Source organism: Gopherus evgoodei, chromosome 2 (genome assembly GCF_007399415.2).
Source record: "Gopherus evgoodei ecotype Sinaloan lineage chromosome 2, rGopEvg1_v1.p, whole genome shotgun sequence".
Classification (NCBI taxonomy): domain Eukaryota; kingdom Metazoa; phylum Chordata; order Testudines; family Testudinidae; genus Gopherus; species Gopherus evgoodei.
In genome coordinates, this window is record NC_044323.1 from 294,505,135 (window position 1) to 294,525,398 (window position 20,264).

At 59.2% G+C, this 20,264-nt stretch overlaps 2 protein-coding genes across 3 annotated transcripts in view; both read left to right on the forward strand.

Moving 5' to 3' along the window:
* The window catches only part of LOC115647157 (1-phosphatidylinositol 4,5-bisphosphate phosphodiesterase gamma-1-like), a 77,014-nt gene extending 63,059 nt beyond the window's left edge, over window positions 1-13,955 (forward strand). For both annotated transcript variants that reach the window (XM_030553925.1, XM_030553926.1), the window contains 11 exons: window positions 867-963; window positions 1,752-1,818; window positions 3,323-3,486; window positions 4,169-4,265; window positions 4,717-4,941; window positions 5,706-5,854; window positions 7,207-7,321; window positions 8,186-8,347; window positions 10,241-10,329; window positions 12,277-12,461; window positions 12,818-13,955. In XM_030553925.1, the coding sequence (XP_030409785.1) occupies window positions 867-963; window positions 1,752-1,818; window positions 3,323-3,486; window positions 4,169-4,265; window positions 4,717-4,941; window positions 5,706-5,854; window positions 7,207-7,321; window positions 8,186-8,347; window positions 10,241-10,329; window positions 12,277-12,461; window positions 12,818-12,869 (1,402 nt within the window). In that variant the 3' untranslated portion in view covers window positions 12,870-13,955. The remainder of the gene's footprint in view (window positions 1-866; window positions 964-1,751; window positions 1,819-3,322; window positions 3,487-4,168; window positions 4,266-4,716; window positions 4,942-5,705; window positions 5,855-7,206; window positions 7,322-8,185; window positions 8,348-10,240; window positions 10,330-12,276; window positions 12,462-12,817) is intronic.
* A 4,850-nt stretch (window positions 13,956-18,805) lies between these two features.
* The window catches only part of LOC115647159 (ubiquitin carboxyl-terminal hydrolase CYLD-like), a 28,060-nt gene continuing 26,601 nt past the window's right edge, over window positions 18,806-20,264 (forward strand). The window contains exon 1 of the mRNA XM_030553927.1: window positions 18,806-18,888. The gene's annotated coding sequence lies outside the window, so the exon portion shown is untranslated. The remainder of the gene's footprint in view (window positions 18,889-20,264) is intronic.

Consider the following 20,264-nt stretch of genomic DNA (forward strand, 5'->3'; position numbering starts at 1 on the left):
CGCTCCAGGCTGATCAGTCCCCTGAGCCACCTCCGGAGGGTGGTCCAGGGGAGGCCAGCCTGCGGCTTCCACTCCACGGGCGCATCACCTGTGACCCATCAAGTGCTGATTCAGCCAGAGACTGAGGGTGTGTCTACACTAGAAGGGCTGCAGCGACACAGCTGCAGCGCAGACACTTGCTCCAGTGATGGGTGGGGTTCTTCCCCTGCTGTCGTTAATCCCCATCTCCGAGAGGCAGTAGCTAGGTCGGGAGAAGAATTCCTCCATCACCAGTTGGTGTCAGCGCTAGGGCTTAGGTTGGCCTCATTACACCACCCAGAGTGTGATGTTTTTCACAGTCTGGAGTGATGTACTTAAGCCTACCTACCTGTGTAGTGTAGGGCAGCCCCGAGAGCCCACACTCGTGTTAAATCTCTGCCCTTCTCTGGCCCCTCCTAAGCACTTGTTAAGACTCACAGCCCTGGGTAGAAGTCATGGCAGATGGCAGAAGTGAAGCAGTTAGGAGAAGTGACATGCCCAGGGCATGCAAGCAGAACCAGCAATGGAAACCAGGAATCCTGACTCCCCCATGTCCCTGCTCTAACCACGGGACAGCTGGCCGGTTACCAGGCAACCAAACCCTCCAGCAGTTCTCTGTGCCCTGCTCTATGCGCCAGGCTTCCTGCAGAGTGGAGCTCAGCAGACGTCACCCCGGCTTCGGCTGCTGCTCCAGGTGGCTACGGGAATTGCATGCCCTGTGCGTGTTGCTGAGACGTGTTTTAATGGCTCCTTTTCTGTTTCCCTGTTCCCCTGACATTGCATGCAGTGTTCACATCCCTAGTACCCCTGAGTCAGTGTGCTTGCCTTGTTCCTGTTACCCCTTCTAGGTGGCGGGGAGACTACGGGGGCAAGAAGCAGCTGTGGTTCCCAGCCAACTACGTGGAGGAGATCATGAACATGCTGGGACAGGAGCAGGACGAGGCTGTGAGTTTAGCCCCCATGCTGGCTTCTTTCCCCACCTTCCACCACAATCTGAGGGACCCATTCAGCTGTCCTGAACACCACTGACAAGCCGCCCCTGTTGCTAAGAAGCCACAGGCACCAAACCTGGCCAGGTTGCCAACTTCCCTGGAGCTAGGGTGACCAGATGTCCCTATTTTATAGGGACAGTCCCAATTTTTGGGTCTTTTTCTTATATAGGCTCCTATTACCCCCAATCCCCTGTCCTGATTTTTCACGTTTGCTGTCTGGTCACTCTACCTGGAGCCCAAGTGATGCTGAGAATTCTAACCACCCTCACCTTTAGTGTCGAGTAGGGGCCCAAGGAAACTACAGCTTCCAGCATGCAGTGCTCCGTCCCAGCAGCCTTCTTTCCTTCTGAAGTTCATCTCACCACCTCAAACTGCAGCCCCCTGAATGATTCCTCTCCCGCCTTGGTGTCTCTCTCCACCGTCCGATACAGCCCTGTTTAAAACCTGCTTGATAAATGGGAGAAGTGGATTTCCCCACCTTTGCTTTACTCAAAAATAGCTGCAATGATTTTGCTCAAGCTTAGGCAGGGTCTAGAAACCTCTACCCAGAAAGCCGACCCTTCAGAGCAACTCAGACGAGAGGGTTAGATCGGAAACTCTCCTGACTACCGCTTTCTAGCCCCTCTGCTCGGTACCGCAAATACAGCAGGAGAAAGGCCAAGACTGGCCTGAAAGCAGAGGTCTGTCTCTATTTCTCTTGGTAACTGGCCTTTCTCTGCTCCATCTCTTCTTCTCTTCCAGTCGGCAGAAAACAGCCCCCTGGGGAACTTCCTGAAAGGGTTCATTGACGTACCGTCCTGCCATGTAGGTGAGTGTCTGTAACTGTCACCGGTGGAGTGAGAGGTTCTGGAATGTATCGTTTTGGGAGGAGAGGGGGAGGGTATTTAACCATGAGACACTGCTGGAGACAGAAACCTCTTCTAACAGGAGCAGCGTTTGGAGTATTCACCTTTTGCATGGGTGCCACTCCTGCCTGGAGCACCTGGCTGGGTGATTCGTGCCACTGCTCATCTGGAGGCAGTTCAGTCTAGTGAATAGAGCACCAGACTGGAACTCTGGAGAGCTGGGTTCTATTCCTAGCTCTGCAACTGGGCAAGTCAATTCACCTGCTCTATCCCTCAGTTTCCCCATTTATACAATGGGGATACTGACCTCCTTTGTGAAGTGCATGGAGAGCTATGGGTAGAATTTTCTGTAGAAGCTGGGTATTATCATCATTATTAAATGAGGTCTGGGGGGTCTAAACATGTTCCCTCCTGGCTGGATTTCTACCTTGGATCCCTCAGTTTAATGAGTTGTGGGGGGTTTCCTGTGAGTGGGGCTGTGGAGTACTGTGTAAAGTGATCCAAAGGGAGGTAGGCAATGCCTTTACTGCGCCCCAAAAAGCAGGCTCTGGAGTGCCCCTGTCTCTCCAGAGCTTTGTAGCAGGCATCTCTGCGAAGGATGGCAGTGACTTCCAAGCTTCTGGGAAAGAGCCCACAGCCAGCCCGTGCTCCCATGTGACTGGCTGCGGCTCTCCTAGCTGTGGCCCTGCCCGAGGCCTGGCTGCAAGGGAGCTGCTATCTCATGGCCCCCATTTGTCCTAGCAATCGGGACTTAGAAGGAAGGGGATTCACAAGGAGAGGTGAAGCCGACAGTCGGTGCTGAGCACCCCAAGCCTTAGGGGGAAGCTGAATCCACCCCAGAGGCAGATTTGCTGAATGGCCTTTACTACAGCTTAACTGGCCTGAGCTGAAGGCCCAGCCCATTCCCTGGCAGCTCCCATCCCTTTTCTAGGCGGTAGATCCGAGCAAGTTGTATCAGGGCTGTGGCCCTCTCCGGAGAACTGGCAGGGCTTTAGGGCCCAGTCCTGGGGGTGCTGAGCACTGTCAGCCCCATGGAAGGCAGAGGACATTGAGGGAACTCAGGACCTCCTGAGACAGGCTGTGAGATGCAGAGCCTCCTGTGTCCCTCTTGGCTTGAGGTGAATAAGAGGGAGGTTAGGCTAAGAGCCTTTTGCCCTCTTTCCTCCCCCGGTTTCCCATGGTGTGAGTGACACCACTGGGAGGTGAGTCAGGAATCGTACCCTGCGTCAATCAGCTGGCCCACGCGCCCTGGGTAGCGCAGGGCTGCACAGGGCGACAGAAGACCAGGTTTCACGCTAGGTTCTGACGCTCTGCCAGCAGCGATGTTGCATCAGAGGAAGAAGCCAAGCCCCACTCCACCCCCTGTGTGCAGCAGATTGGAGAGCAGGACCCTGGAGGGGTCCTTCGCTCCACGGAGCTGTCCATTGGGAATCTCTCCAAGTAAAGCCCCCTCTGATGTCCTTATAGTTATCTCCAAAGACGGGAGGAGCTCCAAACCATTTGTCTTCACCATCCATTCCCAGCAGATGTCCCACCCGTCCCAATCACTGGACGTGGCTGCAGACACACAAGAGGAACTCAGCGACTGGGTGGCCAAGATCCGGGAGGCCACACAGAACGCAGATGCCAGGGTGAGTGAAAGGAGCCGTCTGCTTTGAGTGTCAGTGGCGTTCATTGTCGCCATTAGAGTGACCCTAACAAACATCTAGGCCAGGACCAATGTGCCTCACAAAGCTGGGGGCTGGGGCTCACTTTGGGGAGTGCCAGGGCACCCAGGAAGGCAGAGCGTTCCCCACTCCCTGTCTGGGGGTGGTGCAGCTCCACTCCCTCAGGCTCTAGCTTACCTTGATGCTTGGGTCTGAGATACAGTGAGCACTAAAGCTAAGGGGTAATGCCCACACTTTGCCCATTCGGGGATCTGTTGGCAACTGAAGGGATCCATTAAATGAAGGAGGATGTAGCCACCATTATCCTGAATATGGAGGTGCAGCCCTTGAAAACTACAGTTCCCAGCATGCATTCCTCCAAAGCAATCCCAGTGGAAGGCTGTGTGGTTCATTTTGGAGCACAGAATCCTGGGACCTGTAGTCTCCAGAGGATGCACCTCTGTCTGGAAGGGGAGTGTGAGCATGGGCTGCTTTGTAGGACTCAGTGGTTCCCCTGAAACATCCCTGCCACGGGTGAAGACATGGTGTCCAGCCCTAACAGACAGGCTTTGCGACGCCGTTTGTGTGGGGTGTGTCGGTGGCTCATGTTTCTGAGGCCTCTCTGCGTTCTGGGCAGTGACCTGAGTGCCTGCCTTTCCCTGCGCAGATGCAAGAGGGGAAGATCATGGAGCGGAGGAAGAAGATCGCCCTGGAGCTCTCCGAGCTGGTCGTTTACTGCCGCCCGGTGCCATTTGACGAAGAGAGTAAGGCCCCAGCTGCTGCTGCATCACTGCCTGAGCCCTCCGAGGGGTGTTGCCAGTGTGGATGGGAAGCAGACAGGCCCCGGGAAGATCCTTCCCACCCATCCAAACAGCTGCTCCCTCCAGGCCCTGCCTGAGCCCACGGCTGTCCCAGCCAGCTCTGGTCCCCAGCAGAACTGCCCAGCCCTAGCCCCTCCAGCCAGCCACCCCTCTCCACGCCAGGATTCAGAGCAGCCGAGCTCCATAGCAAGGGCAGTGGTAGGTGGGCAGTGGGCCCCATGTGGAGGCTGTGCCCTAAGTTCAGGCAGAGGAAAGCTCATGGTGGGGACTGCCAGCCTAGGGAACAACTGTCCTCAGTGGGCATCACTGATGTGCCAGACTCCAGAGCACCCTGATACTTCCCTAGCGAGGGCCTCTGGTGGCCATCCACCGACCATGCCCATTGTCCTTGCAGAGATCGGCACAGACAAGGCTTGCTATCGGGACATGTCCTCCTTCCCCGAGACCAAGGCCGAGAAGTACGCCAACCGCAGCAAGGGCAAGAAGTTCCTGCAGTACAACCGGCGCCAGCTCAGCCGCGTCTACCCCAAGGGCCAGCGCCTGGACTCCTCCAACTATGACCCGCTGCCCATGTGGATCTGCGGCAGCCAGCTGGTGGCCCTTAACTTCCAGACCCCCGGTAACTCTCCAGCCCCATACCAGTGGGCACGGGGCAGTTCAGACACAGATCCACTCCCTTTCACATAGCGTGAGGTGCTTTGCCCAGCCAGCTTTGAATGTCCTGAGCAATGGGGCTCCCCTCCCTTCCCTGAGGAGACAATCCCACAGCTGAATGGCTTCCTTAAGTAAGACCCTGCAGTCATGTGACCAAGAGCCAGCCTGACATAATTGCCAGCAATCCCAGATGGTTCCATCCACTGTACAGGCTGTTCCCACCCAGGGCTCAGAACGCACTGCAAGGTGTCATTTGTGGAGATTGCGGCACTGTCTTCCATCGGGGCACAAGGCATGGGTTTGCCTCTGTGTGACAGAAGTGAGGGGATTAGCTCCCCCAACCAACAACACTGCCAGAGGCAAGGCCTTGTACACAATGCCCTACATGCCTCCACACCACACAGAGACCTCGTGCCTCTGCGCTGCCTCTGGCCCCACATGGGCTTCTCCCCCAGCTCATTGGTCATTGCCACTTGGATTATTCCTGTCTCCCATTCTCCACGTGCTGATTGGTTTTTGTCCCTTTGAATGTTCTGGTGTCTCTCTCCACGCGCTGATTGGTTTTTGTCCCTTTGAATGTTCTGGTGTCTCTCTCCGCGTGCTGATTGGTTTTTGTCCCTTTGAATGTTCTGGTGTCTCTCTGCACGTGCTGACTGATTTTTGCCCCTTTGAATGTTCCCATGTCTGTTTCCATGTGCTGATTGTTTGCTGCCTTTGGGCTTCTTCCAGATAAACCAATGCAGTTGAACCAGGCCCTGTTCATGCTGGGAGGCCGCAGCGGTTATGTCCTGCAGCCAGACATCATGAGGGACGACTTGTTTGACCCCTTTGACAAGAACAGCCTGAAGATTGTGGAACCCATCACTGTGCAGCTCCAGGTAAGTGAGAGACCAGCCTAGGACTTGGAGGAGGGAGCAAGAGACACACATCCTGGGACCTGTCGCCTCCGGCCCATCAATCACTTAATGTCTGTTTCTTTCATATATTAATGCCGTTGGCCAAATCCTCATGTCCATCACACCTATAGAACCCCACTGCAGCCAATGTGGCCGCATGGGGGTAACAGAGGGCAGTGTCGACACAGGCGACAGTGACAGAGAAACATATTTCACTGTGCAGTGACCCCTTCCACCCTCACAGGCAGGGAGCTCAGAGCCTGCTCCAGAATCACAGGAGGCCCCAGTGCTTGAGCACAAGGAGAATCTCTGTTGGGTGTTAGCAGTATATAGCCTATGACACAGAGCTGAGCAGTTCTGGTTCCATCCTGTAGGCGGCAATGCCCCATATATATATACAGACTCTATTTCCCTGCTTGTGTGAGCCCCTTCCTCCCTACACACACACAGACTCCACTTCCCTGCTTGTGTGACCCCCATCCTCCCTATACACACACAGACTCTACTTCCCTGCTTGTGTGGGGTGAGCCATTTTTTATGATGAGTCAGTAAGATGGTGAATTCGGGATGCTAGTTGGCAGGGTGAGCAGCGTCTGGGACTAGGCCAGGAATCTTGTCAAGCCCCCCAGCTCCATGACTGAGTGTTTCTGCTGCCAAGAATTACAATCGGATAAGCTGCAAGGCCTGGGCCTGGGATGTGACAGATGCGGGATCACGTGGCAGTACAGGCGGGCGCTTAGACACTACTGTGGTGAGCATGGTATAAAACTCTCTCTAGAATAGAGTAGTGAGGGGTGCAGGGACACTGGTAAAAATCCTGAGGCCGGAGCGGGTGTGTGCTGCTCCCATGCCCTGGGAGGGTGCTGCCTGCCCCCTGCTGGTGCATTATGATTTAGGACACACAATGTCATAACTGTGCTGCCCCTGAGGACAGAATGGGGGATCCCTAGTGGAGAGGATCAGACCCTAAAGATGGACATTACAGAAACCCAGCACAGAGATTAAGTCAGAAATGAGGCGACTAGGAGCTGGGATCAGGAGTGGCAGAAGCTTCCTAAAAGTGTAGGGGGGGCCACTGGTGCGTGAACCATGGCCCCGCCCCCCATGCCACGCCTTCCCCCTGAGGCCCTGCCCCACTGCGGCCTCTTCCCCCTCAAGACCTCGTCTCCCATTTACTCTTCTCCCTCCCCCTGTCCCAGCTCTGTCTCTCACCCATATGGCCGGTAAAATGTGATGGGGCCATGGCCCTCTGGTGCCCTTGGCTGGGATTCTGCAGCAGTTCTAACACTGCAGTCTGCTTGTCTGTTCCCGGCATCTCTGCCTCCTCTCCCCAGATCCTAGGTGCCCGGCATCTCCCCAAGAATGGCAGGAGCATCGTGTGCCCCTTCGTGGAGCTGGAGGTCTGCGGCTCGGAGTTTGACACCAGCAAGAACAAAACGGAGGTCGTAGGTGAGGAGCTGGAGGGGAAGAAGCATCGCAGAGAACAGAACTGGGCCCTCTCCTGTAGCCAGACAGAATGCTGCCAGCAGGCTCATCCCCCACCTGGCCTGGGCAGACATTCATCTGGTTCCCTGCATGGTTGGGCTGTTCATTAATTGCAGCATGAATACAAGGGGCCTGACTGCTCTGCCACATAATGCCCTGAGCTTTCTGCATGCCGCACACAGCCCCCAGCTTGTCAGCCTCAGTACCGGAGGCAGCAGGACCAGATCTCGTGCCCTGCAGCTCTCAGGGTATTGGAGGCCTGCGTGTTGGGGTGGCGAGGGGCAGCTCCCCCAGGAATGGCCCCACTGGAGCGGCTGTGTGGACCCCAGAAGTGTGATGTAGCAATTGCCCTAATAAGGGGCTGTGACCCCTCAAGGCTGGAGAGGGCATCTATAAAAGGAGCCATGTCAGCCCGTCGTCTCTCAGTGCATCTGCCCTAAAACTGCTTCCCGTGGCAGAGGGTGGATCTATAGAGACAGCGTGACCCTAAAACAGGGGATCTGTTAGTGACATTGTTCTCTCTGGGAGCAGCCAGTAATGGAACCGATTCACTCTTGAGCGAGTCCCATGCACTCCAGCAGGCAGCGGTGATGTGTCCATCCAGACTAGTGTACCCTGGCGTGAGTCTGACATTTGCCACAAGGGGGCGGTGATGGGTCCCTACAGACACACACCACAAGGGCCAGTGGTATGTGTCATGCACACACACACCCCTGCCAGCCAGCTCCTTTGCCTTGCCAGGTGGCGGGCACTCCCCTTTGTTCTCCACTGGTGTAAGGCATTCAGAGGCTTGTGTTTCTTGTGCGCTGACCCCTCCTTCTCCGCCAGCTGATAACGGCCTGAACCCGGTGTGGCTTTTCAAGCAGTTCGTCTTCGACATCAACAACCCTGAGTTTGCCTTCCTGCGCTTCGTGGTGTACGAGGAGGACATGTTCAGCGACCCCAACTTCCTGGCCCAGGCCACCTTCCCTGTCAAGGGCCTCAAAACAGGTACAGGCTGCCTGCTGCCAGCCCCTCCGCTCCACGCTCCCTCCCCGAGGTAGGCCTGTCCCCGGAGCCAACTCTGCATGGGGATTTCCTCACCCCAGGACCCTGCAGGCATCTCCCTGTTCAGCTGGCAGTGCCTGCCCCTCCCAGCTCTGTCCTCACCAGCAAACCCCTGGTGCCCCAAACCTGCCAGCTCCCTCCCTTCCTGAACGAGTGTGTTGCTGTGAGATGGAAGGAAGGACAAAGTGTGAGCTTGCTTGGTTTGCAGGGGAGTGTGCAAGAACATATGCGTGTGCATGGGAGCGTGAGTGTGAGCAGGAGGCCGGTCCTGGCTGCTTACATCTGTGCCCAGGCATGCTGGGAGGGCAACACGGGAGCTGAGGTGGAGGCCAGGGCATGCTGGGAGGGCAGCGCAGGAGCTGAAGTGGAGGGCGGGCATGCTGGGAGGGCAGTGCAGGAGCTGAAGTGGAGGCCGGGCATGCTGGGAGGGCAACGCGGGAGCTGAGGTGGAGGCCCTGGCATGCTGGGAGGGCAGCGCGGGAGCTGAGGTGGAAGCCCGGGCATGCTGGGAGCGCAGCGTGGGAGCTGAGGTGGAGGCCCAGGCATGCTGGGAGGGCAGCGCGGGAGCTGAGGTGGAGGCCCTGGCATGCTGGGAGGGCAGCGCGGGAGCTCAGGTGGAGGCCCGAGCATGCTGGGAGGGCAGCGCGGGAGCTGAGGTGGAGGCCCGAGCATGCTGGGAGGGCAGCGCGGGAGCTGAGGTGGAGGCCCGGGCATGCTGGGAGGGCAGCGCGGGAGCTGAAGTGGAGGGCGGGCATGCTGGGAGGGCAGCGCGGGAGCTGAGGTGGAGGCCCTGGCATGTTGGGAGGGCAGCGCGGGAGCTGAGGTGGAGGCCCTGGCATGCTGGGAGGGCAGCGCGGGAGCTGAGGTGGAGGCCCGAGCATGCTGGGAGGGCAGCGCGGGAGCTGAGGTGGAGGCCCGAGCTTGCTGGGAGGGCAGCGCGGGAGCTGAGGTGGAGGCCCGAGCATGCTGGGAGGGCAGCGCGGGAGCTGAGGTGGAGGCCCGAGCATGCTGGGAGGGCAGCGCGGGAGCTGAGGTGGAGGCCCGGGCATGCTGGGAGGGCAGCGCGGGAGCTGAGGTGGAGGCCCGGGCATGCTGGGAGGGCAGCGCGGGAGCTGAGGTGGAGGCCCGGGCATGCTGGGAGGGCAGCGCGGGAGCTGAGGTGGAGGCCCGGGCATGCTGGGAGGGCAGCGCGGGAGCTGAGGTGGAGGCCCTGGCATGCTGGGAGGGCAGCGCGGGAGCTCAGGTGGAGGCCCTGGCATGCTGGGAGGGCAGCGTGGGAGCTGAGGTGGAGGCCCTGGCATGCTGGGAGGGCAGCGCGGGAGCTGAGGTGGAGGCCCGAGCATGCTGGGAGGGCAGCGCGGGAGCTCAGGTGGAGGCCCGGGCATGCTGGGAGGGCAGCGCGGGAGCTGAGGTGGAGGCCCGAGCATGCTGGGAGGGCAGTGCGGGAGCTGAGGTGGAGGCCCGGGCATGCTGGGAGGGCAGCGTGGGAGCTGAGGTGGAGGCCCGGGCATGCTGGGAGGGCAGCGCGGGAGCTGAGGTGGAGGCCCGGGCATGCTGGGAGGGCAGCGCGGGAGCTGAGGTGGAGGCCCGGGCATGCTGGGAGGGCAGCGCGGGAGCTCAGGTGGAGGCCCGGGCATGCTGGGAGGGCAGCGCGGGAGCTGAGGTGGAGGCCCGAGCATGCTGGGAGGGCAGTGCGGGAGCTGAGGTGGAGGTCCTGGCATGCTGGGAGGGCAGCGCGGGAGCTGAGGTGGAGGCCCGGGCATGCTGGGAGGGCACTGCGGGAGCTGAGATGGAGCCATGCTGACTGGGTTGTTATCACCTCGCTGCTGCCTGCAGGCTACCGGTCAGTGCCCCTGAAGAACAGCTACACTGAGGACCTGGAGCTCTCCTCCCTGCTCATCCACATCGAAATCATCAACGCCAAGGTGAGCGGCCTGTGACACGACTCACTCCACCAGGAGCTGGCTGCCCCCAGCATCGGCTGATGCCTTTAAGTCACTCGCCTCCTTTGGTCTTTAGCCAGCTCCCTAAACTCCCTTCTCACCCGGCCCCCAGCTCTGACTCCGAACAGCACTGCAGAGCCGGCTCGTGCCTGCCCCAGGCCCAGTGCCTGGCCCCACAGAGCTGCCAGCCTCCAAGGGAAGGGACTGGCTAGGAGAACTGAAGGTAGTGATGTCTGCACCATAGGGACCCTTCCCCTGCTGACAGGCCTTGGGAGCTCAGGGCAGTGCTGGGCATCTGAGCAGCCCACACCAGGTGACCAAAGACAAAGCTTAAACAGGCCGGCCAGGGACAGCCTATAGCATTCAGCAGGGAAGCCCCATCTTTCCGAAAAAGGTGTGGCCCATGGAGACCACAAGTCCCAGCATGCAATGCAGCTTCTGGCTCAGCTCCCCTAGGAACTCTGCATGCTGGGATCTGTAGTCTTCACAGGCTGCACTGCATTCCTGATGCGAGTGTGGTGGGTGCCAGCTGAACATGGCTGCTGGTGCGGTGCCCACAGGGCCTGTAGCTGGACAAAGGAGGGGTGCCCTGATTGAGGGCCTAGGCCAGGGGTTCTCAAACTTCATTGCACCGCGACCCCCTTCTGACAACAAAAATTACTACACAACCCCAGGAGTGGGGACCGAAGCCTGAGCCTGGCTGAACCCCCCTGCTGTGGGCAGCGGGAAGCCAAAGACCAACCCTCATTGCCCTGGGTGGGACCCAAGGGCTTCAGCCCTAGGAAGGGGCCTATAACCTGAGCCCCGCCACCCAGGACTGAAGCCCTCTGGCTTTGGCTTTTGCCCTGGGCAGTGGGGCTCGGACTTCAGCCCCGGGCCCTTGCAAAATCTAAGCAAGCCCAGGCAGCCCCATTAAAATGGGGTCGCGACCCACAGTTTGAGAACCGCCGGCCTAGACACTAAGGAGCACCCACACTTCACTAGTCGGATATATCCCTTGTGGCTTGGTACTGCTCACTCACCAGCTGTAGAGCGCACTGCGGAGCGTGTGAGGCACTTTCACTCCCTCCTGGGAGCTGAGCAGTCTGCACTCCTCACTGCTGCCAGCCAGTTGGGCTCAGCTGTCCTGGGCAGCTGGAAGGTCCCCAGGGGACAGTGTCACATAGTGGTTAGAGGAGCTGGGTTCTGCTTGCTGCTTGGCAACTCACTTATTGTGTGGCCTTGGACAAGGCTCTGCCCCTCTCTGCCTCAGTTCTCCCATCTGTGAAATGGGGAGAATGGTTCAGATGCTGTCCTGGCTCACAGGGTGGGCTCTGAGGGTTAATTAAAGCATTGAGTTAATTGATTAAGGGGTCTGTATGTCACTAAATGATGGGGCAGTTTGGGTCGTGGATCCCTATTAGAAACCATGCTGAGGCTGGCAAACTCATGCCATTTGTGATCGAAAGTGATTCTGAAGCCAGCTGTTTAGCTCTGGAGGGCTAGTGGACTCATAGACTCATAGACTCTAGGACTGGAAGGGACCTCGAGAGGTCATCGAGTCCAGTCCCCTTCCCTCATGGCAGGACCAAATACTGTCTAGACCATCCCTAATAGACATTTATCTAACCTACTCTTAAATATCTCCAGAGATGGAGATTCCACAACTTCCCTAGGCAATCTATTCCAGTGTTTAACTACCCTGACAGTTAGGAACTTTTTTCTAATGTCCAACCTAAATCTTCCTTGCTGCAGTTTAAGCCCATTGCTTCTTGTTCTATCATTGGAGGCTAAGGTGAACAAGTTTTCTCCCTCCTCCTGGCTCCTGGGCTACCCAGAGCCGCAGCCCCTCTTTGCCTCATGAGAGTGTGTTTCTCAAGGTGGAGCAAGGAGGGTGGGCCACTTTCTCAGTTCCCGACATGTCCCTCCCTGTGCGTCTCCTTGTTGCAGGAAGAAGATGAGGAGAACCTGTACTCCTCCATCCAGCAGCTGCGTGACCGAGCCAGCGAACTCTCCAACCGGGTCTCGAGCTTCGAACACAGCAACAACTGTGACTTGCGCCACCAGCAGTGGCTGGACGAGCTGCGGGCAGCCAAGGAGCGGCTGATGGAGTTGACCGAAGTGCGCAACAGGAAGTGAGTCCTGATCCCATGTGATAAACCCCATCCACCCACCCATCTTGGGGAGCTGGGATAGAACCCAGCTACTTCAGCATGAAAAAAACAGGCTGCTGCCCCCACTGCTGAAGGAGCACTCCCTTGGCTGTAGTAGTAGTAGGTCCTTTATCCACTCTGTAGACCAGCCACTGGAGGGCAATGTGATCACACATGCACTCCTCCCTCTGATAAGACAAGAATAACTATCCTCTTATGCAGTGACAAATCCCAATCCCTTAGGGAGCAGCTGTGAATCAGGCAGACATCTGCTGTCTGCTCCCAAGGGGCCCTGGCTAACTGTCCAAAGCCATGTTACACATTCTTTCCCCCTCCAGGCTGATGGAGAAAAAGAAGAGAGATCGACAGTTGGCCAACAAGCACAACTGAGCCAGCCGCGGGGCTCTCCCAGCTGGGGCCCTCTGCTGGGGAGCCTGGAAATTCTTGCCCGCAGGAAATCTGGCTGCTGCTACCAGCCATCCCCTCAACAGTCCACCTTTCCAGCTGGCTCGCTGCTCTCACCCTGCATCCATCAGCTGCCCTGGGGGGGAGAGACATTGGCTGCTAGAACTGCAGCACTTGCAGGACCTGGAGAGAACTGGAGGTGGTTCTGAAGATGGGAGGGCAGAGCTGTGTTAGCACCTTTCCTGTTGTAACAACCAAGCCTCTCAATGAGATGGAAAAGGGGTCACGTGTCAGGGCGCGCAATGTTCTCGAGAGGATTCGAGCAGCCACCCAGGGCAGGGGTTCCCATCAGCCGCCTTATCCCCAGTCAGTCTGATCTGCTTCAACATCTGTTTAAAAAAAAAATTTTCACCATGAGACTTCCAAAAGTGGGGACAGGAGGGAAGAGGGACATCTCAGGAGCTGTAGGTTCAAATCCTTTCGTAACTCACCAGTCTGTCTGTGTTCACGGTGGCATCCCTAGATGACATTTCTCTGCAGTACAAAACCACCACACGCACAGGGGCCCTGGGAGTGCCAAGGGTAGCAGGAGTGGCTGGCCTGGGGGGCTGCAGGTTATAATGGAGGGGCACCGGCAGAGCAGTGTGTGGAGCAGGAGGGTGTGTGCTCTGCCTGGCTGTTGCCCCTCACAAGGGTTAGAGGAAACCCTGCCCCCTATTTATTTATTCATTGGGAGGCTGGCGCTTAATCCCTTGCTCCTCGGCCCTTTAGAGTCGGGGTGACACTTGCTGGTGTGTTGCAGCTCTCCCTGAGCCTGCAGAGCCTGGGGAGCTGCTGTGACCCCCAGGCTCCTGCTCTGCAACGAGATAAACGGTCTGAATTGCCCTGCAGACATTCCCAAGGGGCAGCCAAAGGCTACTACCTGTCAACCTGACATGCTGGGGGGCAGAGGCCTCAGTGCATCCCTGGGAGCCTCAGGCTGAATGGCCGAGGGCGGGAGCCACACAGCTGTGGGGGGCTTCCCAGCCCTGCTCCAGTAAGACAGGTACATTCCCATTCCCCCTTGCTGGAGTTCCCTCCTCCTGGAGCAGATCAGAGCCTGGGGAGCTGCCCGGCCCCAGGCTGGTGAGTGGAGCTTCTGGCTCTGTCTTGCCTTGTGTGGCTGAGGTCGGGGGGTTCTTGTCATTGCCACTGAAAGGGCTTTTCACCTCTGCGTTACCCGCTGCCCGTCACCTCGTTAGCTTGTTGAGCAGAAGGATGCAGGGAACCAGGATGAGGAATCAGTGGACTGAGAACCAGCTGCACTCTGCACGTAGCTAGAGCTTTCCATCGTCCCAGTGCTGGACAGCTCCACAACCCCTGGCAGGGAGGTGAGTCAGGACTGTTCACCCCACCGAACCAACCAAGAAACCGAGGCACAGAGAAGGGAAGGGGGTATGCAACAAGCCAGTGGCTTTGGACCCAGGCATCCAACCGATCATGCTGCCTCCCTGCACATTTGAGTTGGCCTAAGAAAGGACTATCAGCGGGCGCGATCACACAATGACTAGGATTAGGCACCGCAGACAGTAGCCCGGCTCACTCAGACCCACTTCTGAGCCCTTGCCCAGGGCAGGAACGCAGGCTGCCCCACCCTTCGGGTGTCATATACTAGCAGCTGGGATCTCCAGCAGTTGCCAGTATGGATGAGACGCTCACTGAGCCAGTGCTGAGGTTTCCAGGCCATTTAGCTGCACAGGGAAGATGTAGACCCAGGAACTGTGCTGGGATCTCGAGAAATAGATGTGATTTCTTTTTTCTATGTGTGTCTAAACGGCGGGGAGGGTTCTGTGACCAGCCATGTGGAAATGAGGCACTGTCCCCTGAGAGACCTCCCAGAACGAGGGAAGGGGGTCAGGCTTGGGCAGAGCTCCGCCTGCACTCTGCAGGGACGGGGGACAGTCACCTTTCAGCGCGGATGTAAAACCAAGGCCCTGACCACCCGCAGTCAGTGAGTGCCCTGGGCTTGTTCCTTTGTTGTTGTTATTACAAATCCCATCTGTGGTGCTGTAAACAGAGGGCGGAAGAGGAGGGTTGACCTGACACCAGCCCCCTTCCTCACAGGGCTGACAGTCTAACCTCAGGTGCAGGGCCGGCTCCAGGCACCAGCCGAGCAAGCTCGTGCTGGGGGCAGCAGATTCTAAGGGGCAGCGTCCGCCCAATCCTAGGGTGGCACCGCCGCCCTTTTTTTCCTTGGTTCACCACTCCGGCCGCCCTGTAGGGGGCGGTGGCGCGGAGGAGGGGAGCACCCTGCTGGGAGCAGGCTGCATGCACCATCTGCCCCAGCCAGTGTCAGGTCTGCAGCAAGCCCGGCAGCCCGCATCTTTCCCTCCCCGATGACCTTCAATTCACCTACAGGCGAGAGCGCTGTGGAGCCCTCCTGGCAGGCGGTGCGGCGGGAGGGGCCGAGTGGTGAGCGCCCCGGCAGAAGGAAGCCCTGGCTGCCCCCCTTCTCTCTCTCTCCCCCGCTCCCTTCCCCCCTCCCCCCGCTAGCTGGGGCACGCACTCCACTGCCCGGGGCACGTCTGCAGTACAGGGAGTCCCACTAGCCAGCGTGGCCGGGGAGGCAGCTGTGGGCCGCCAAATAAGTGGCACCGAAAGTTTGCACCCTGGCTCCGGCCGCCCTCCACGGTTTTTATTTTATTTTTTTGCTTCACCGCTCCGACCACCCTGCACAGTTTTGGTGGGTTTTTTTTGCTTGGGGCAGCAAAAAAGCCAGAGTGGGCCCTGCTCAGTTGACAGACCATAAACAGGACCCTGTCACTGGAGCTTGCAGGCCACATTTGGGGAAGGCAGAGGCAAAGGGAGCTTGGCCTATGATCATGGGGAGGTTGTTCCAGGCACGTGGTGCAGGATGGAAGAAAGTAGGAGACGGGGGTGGACAAGGGTAGGAGGAGGGTAGGCACTAAACTCCAGCTCAGGTAACGACGTTCTGGCAGTCTAGCTTGCCCAGCGCAGTTACAGTCAGAGAGTTTATCCTTGCCCTTCTTTATACAGTGTTGTGTGGTGTTAAACAGCTGCCACATCCCACCCCAGAGCTGGCTGCATTTCAGGGATCAGTCTAGAGAGCACTCTGGGGTCCTTCAGGATGAAATGTGCTATATTATTATTTTTATTGTTATTTTATTTGTATGACAATAGCTGATATCAGGGCTGCATTGTGCTAGGTGCTGCAAAAACACATAGTTACAGGCAGTCCCTACCCCGAAGAACTTACTAAAGAGACACGGCAGGCAAAAGGTGGGAGGGGACACTGAGGCACAAAGCGGTGAAGTGACTTGCTCAAGATCACCCAGCAGGTCAGTGGCAGAGCTGACCATAGACATCAGTCTCCTGAGTCCCTCCCGCTGGCAGTGCAATCCACTCTGCCATACGGCTACAGAAAGGAGCTGGGAAGAAACCATACGCCCAGCTGAGATTCCCCTGCCCTCCCAGCTGCTGCAGATCCCTGCTATTTCATCACCCCTGCATAAATCCCTTCTTTTTAAAAACAGTACCTCTGGTCTGAGAGCAGGGAAGGGGCAAGTGAAACTCCTTCCAAGGAATCCCAGACAGAACTTCCCAGCCTTCCAGAGCCCCAGTAGAATAAATAAAAGGAGGAGTGCAGGAAACCACTTCGGATTCATGCCTGTGTTGAGAGGGGTTGTCCAACCTCTCAGCTCCAAAAGTCAGCATCTCGGGTCCAAGAAGAAGGATCCCGTGTCCACTCAGCTCTGGGATTGTTGTGAATGTAACATAATAAGGGGAGGATGCCAGGAAAATGCCTGAGGTGCCTCAGTGGGCCAGATGCAGCCTGGGTGTAAGCACTGAAGCCAGTGGAGTTGTGCCCACCTACACCATGGCTGAATCTGACTCAATGTTTGTTTTGGACCCATGTGGATGAGAAGGGAGGAACCGGATGCTGGTTCCCCTCCCGTTAAATAGGAGGTGCACAGTTGTACCTCAGCCCCTGGAAAGTGCTAGGAGATGCTGGCACTGGGGCAGGTACAGACGTTTCCAAGAATGGCTAATAAAAGAAGCACAAGGGAGCCAGCAGCTGGAAGACTGGTCTTAGCAGAAGCTTCAGGCAGGTATCGGGTCAGGATGTTATTGTAGGTCTCATGCAGGAGGATAGAGTGTCCCTATGGGGGATCAGGCGTCCTGCTGGTGTCACTGCAGGGAGATCCGTGAATTCTTTGTATGAAAATAAATCTATTTAGCCAATATTTATACACACAGGTGTTGGTCTTTTTTTTCTGTCGGTGCATTGCCCCACTCACCCCAGAGACCTCTACAGTCTCCGTCCGCTAGCTCTCAATTCTGGATTCAAAGCAGGACATTGGCCAAATGCAGCCCATCATTCTCCTCATCTGTAAGGAAAAGGGGCAGCTCCCGGAGCCAACACATCGCAATGCTCCAGGTTAAAATCCCATCCCAGCAGACGGGTTGCTCAGACCGAGAGAAAGGTGCCCTGGCTCTGTTCCTGGTCCCTGTGGGGATTCAGTTAGCATGCTGCTTACTCTCCTCTTCTACATTATTAATGAAACTGCACCAGTCCGTCCCACTGGGCACAATCCCTGACCCTGAAGAGAAGTGGAGACAGGAAAGAGATAGAGATAAAGGAGAGAGAAAAGGACTGTAGTGAAGACAGACACTCCTCAGACCCCATCCCATCCTCGTACATCATTTTCCATGGGTGACCCATGCTTTCCCCACTCGTCTAAGAACCCTGGGGGAAACATCACAGTGATGATCAGCTCCTCACCCAGCCCCTGGCTCTCTGGCCTGGGTTTCAGGGTGCTTAGGTTGCTCATGTGTCTCTGCAAACCAGGAATGACTCTGTTTGCAGGGCCTCTCACTAGGTCAGTGCTTGGGTTTGCACATTTTGTTCCATAAACCTCAGCAGACTGGCCACCCGAAGGAGCCCCTGCATGGCTGAGCCAATGGCATGGGCAGCAGCTGACTGAATGCACACACACGGGGCCAGCCCTGAGCAGTAAGCAGGCTGGGGACAGAGCGAGTGAGTGTGATGGAGAACAGACACGCCAGAGAGGCTGAGAGTGAGAGAAAAAGGAGGAAAGGGGGAGAAACGATTAGTGCCAGAGCAGGGAGAGAGCAAGGTAAAGGAAAAAGAAAAGAGAACATGGGAGTGGGATTCCTCGTCCCTCCTCCCAGCCCAGCTGCCATCCCAGGCCCTCCTCCCTGACCCCACCAAAGCTAACCCCTCCCTCCACCAGGACAAGTAGACTTATAGACTTTAGGGTCAGAAGGGACCATTATGATCATCTAGTCTGACCTCCTGTGCAACGCAGGCCACAGAATCTCACCCACCCACTCCTGGAACAAACCCCTAACCTCTGGCTGAGTTATTGAACTCATCAAATTGTGGTTTGAAGACCTCAAGCTGCAGAGAATCCCAGCTGGGGACCCCCAGGGCAGGGAAGCACCATGCACAACCCTCTATTCCCCGTCCCTTCGCAGCCAGACACCCACCAGGCCTGGGCAGCATGTGCACCTGCCACCTAGGTGCAGGAGTCCCACCCGCGGGGTGCCTCGGATGCTGGTGGCGCCTTGCTGCTGGGGGAGGGCCATGGCCCCTGAGATGAGGCAGCAGGGGAGGGGTGCTAACACCCAGCCCCACCCTATACCCACCTGGTGGGGGACTCCCCCTCAGGGGCAGCAGTGCAGGGGCTATGACACACAGCAAGTCCCCCAGCAAGAGGCGGGGTCAGCTTGCCCTGTCCCATTTCCTCCCTCCCGCCTCTCATAGGACAGCCGCGTTCGCAAGGTCCCTCCCCCTCATCCCGATTTGGTCCCGCCCTTGGGGCTCTGCGCCGGCCCGAGAGGGGGCGCTGTGCGGGGAGAGGGGCGGCCGCTCTGTCCCGCTCCTCCCCGGACTCTATGGTGCCGCCACCGACAGGGAAGCGCCTCGGCTGCGGGAGGCCCCGGCTCGCTCCGCGAAGGGCCCGGCGCCCGGGCGCGGGAGGTGAGAGGCGGCGGCGGCGGGTTCCGGCCGGGCCGGGCCCAGCCCAGCCCCGGGGTCCCCGTCTCGAGCGGGAAGCGCCGCCCCCAGCGGCCCCTCCCCCGGGACCCCCCCGCCTGGGGCCCCTCCTCTCCCCCCTCCGGGACCCCCGCGCCTGGGGCCCCTCCCCCCTCTGGGCCCCCCGCCCGGCCTGGGGCCCCTCCTCCGGGAACCCCTTCCCCCTCTGGGCCCCCCCGCCTGGGGCCCCTCCCCCCTCCTGGACCCGCCCCGCCTGGGACCCCTCCCCTCCCCCGGGACCCCCTCTCCCCCCTCTGGGACCCCCCACCTGGGCCCCCTCCCCCGGGACCCCCTCCGCCCTCCGGGACCCCCCGCCTGGGGCCCCTCCCCTCCGCCGGGACCCCCTCTCCCCCCTCTGGGACCCCCTCCCCCCTCCGGGACCCCCCCCCCCGGGACCCCCTCCCCCCTCCGGGACCCCCCCCCCGGGACCCCCTCCCCCCTCCGGGACCCCCCCGCCTGGGGCCCCTCCCCCGGGACCCCCTCCCCCCTCCGGGACCCCCCCAGGCCTGGGGCCCCTCCCCCGGCACCCCTCCCCCCTCCGGGACCCCCCCACCTGGGGCCCCTTCCCCCTCTGGGCCCCCCGCCCGGCCTGGGGCCCCTCCTACGGGACCCCCTTCCCCCTCTGGGCCCCCCCCCGCCTGGGACCCCCTCCCCCCGCCGGGGCGCCCCCAGGCCTGGGGCCCCTCCCCTCCCCCGGGACCCCCTCCCCCCTCTGGGACCCCCCACCTGGGCCCCCTCCCCCCTCTGGGACACCCCTGCCTTGGACTGCTCCCCTCTGGGACACCCCTGCCTGTGGCCACTCGCCGCTCCCCCCGGCATCCTCTCTGGGACACCCCCGCCTGGGGCCCCTCCCGCTGGCACCCCTTCTCCCTCCTCAAGACAGCCCCACCTGCTGTCCCTCCCCCTGGTATACCCTCCCCCCAGCCTCCCTTCTGGGACAGCCCTGCCTGTGGCCCCTCGCCCCTCCCCTGGGAGACAGCCCCGCCTGGTGCCCCTTCCCCCGGGATCCTCTTCCCTGGCACCCTCTCCTCCCCCCCGAGACAGCCCCACCTGTGGCCCCTCCCCCTTCCCGCCCGGGACCCCCTCCCCCCAGCCTCCCTTCTGGGACACCCCTGCCTGGGGTCCCTCCCCCGCTTCCCACAGGCCCCCCTTCCCCTGGCATCCCCTTCCCCTAGGGTCATCTTCTCACCCCCTCCTCTCTGGGACATCCTCGCCTGGGGCCCCTCTCCTCTTTCCCATGGGCACCCCTCCCCCCAGGGTCATCTTCCCACCCCATCCCTCCGGGACATCCCCAGCTGGGGCCCCTCTCCTCCTTCCCATGG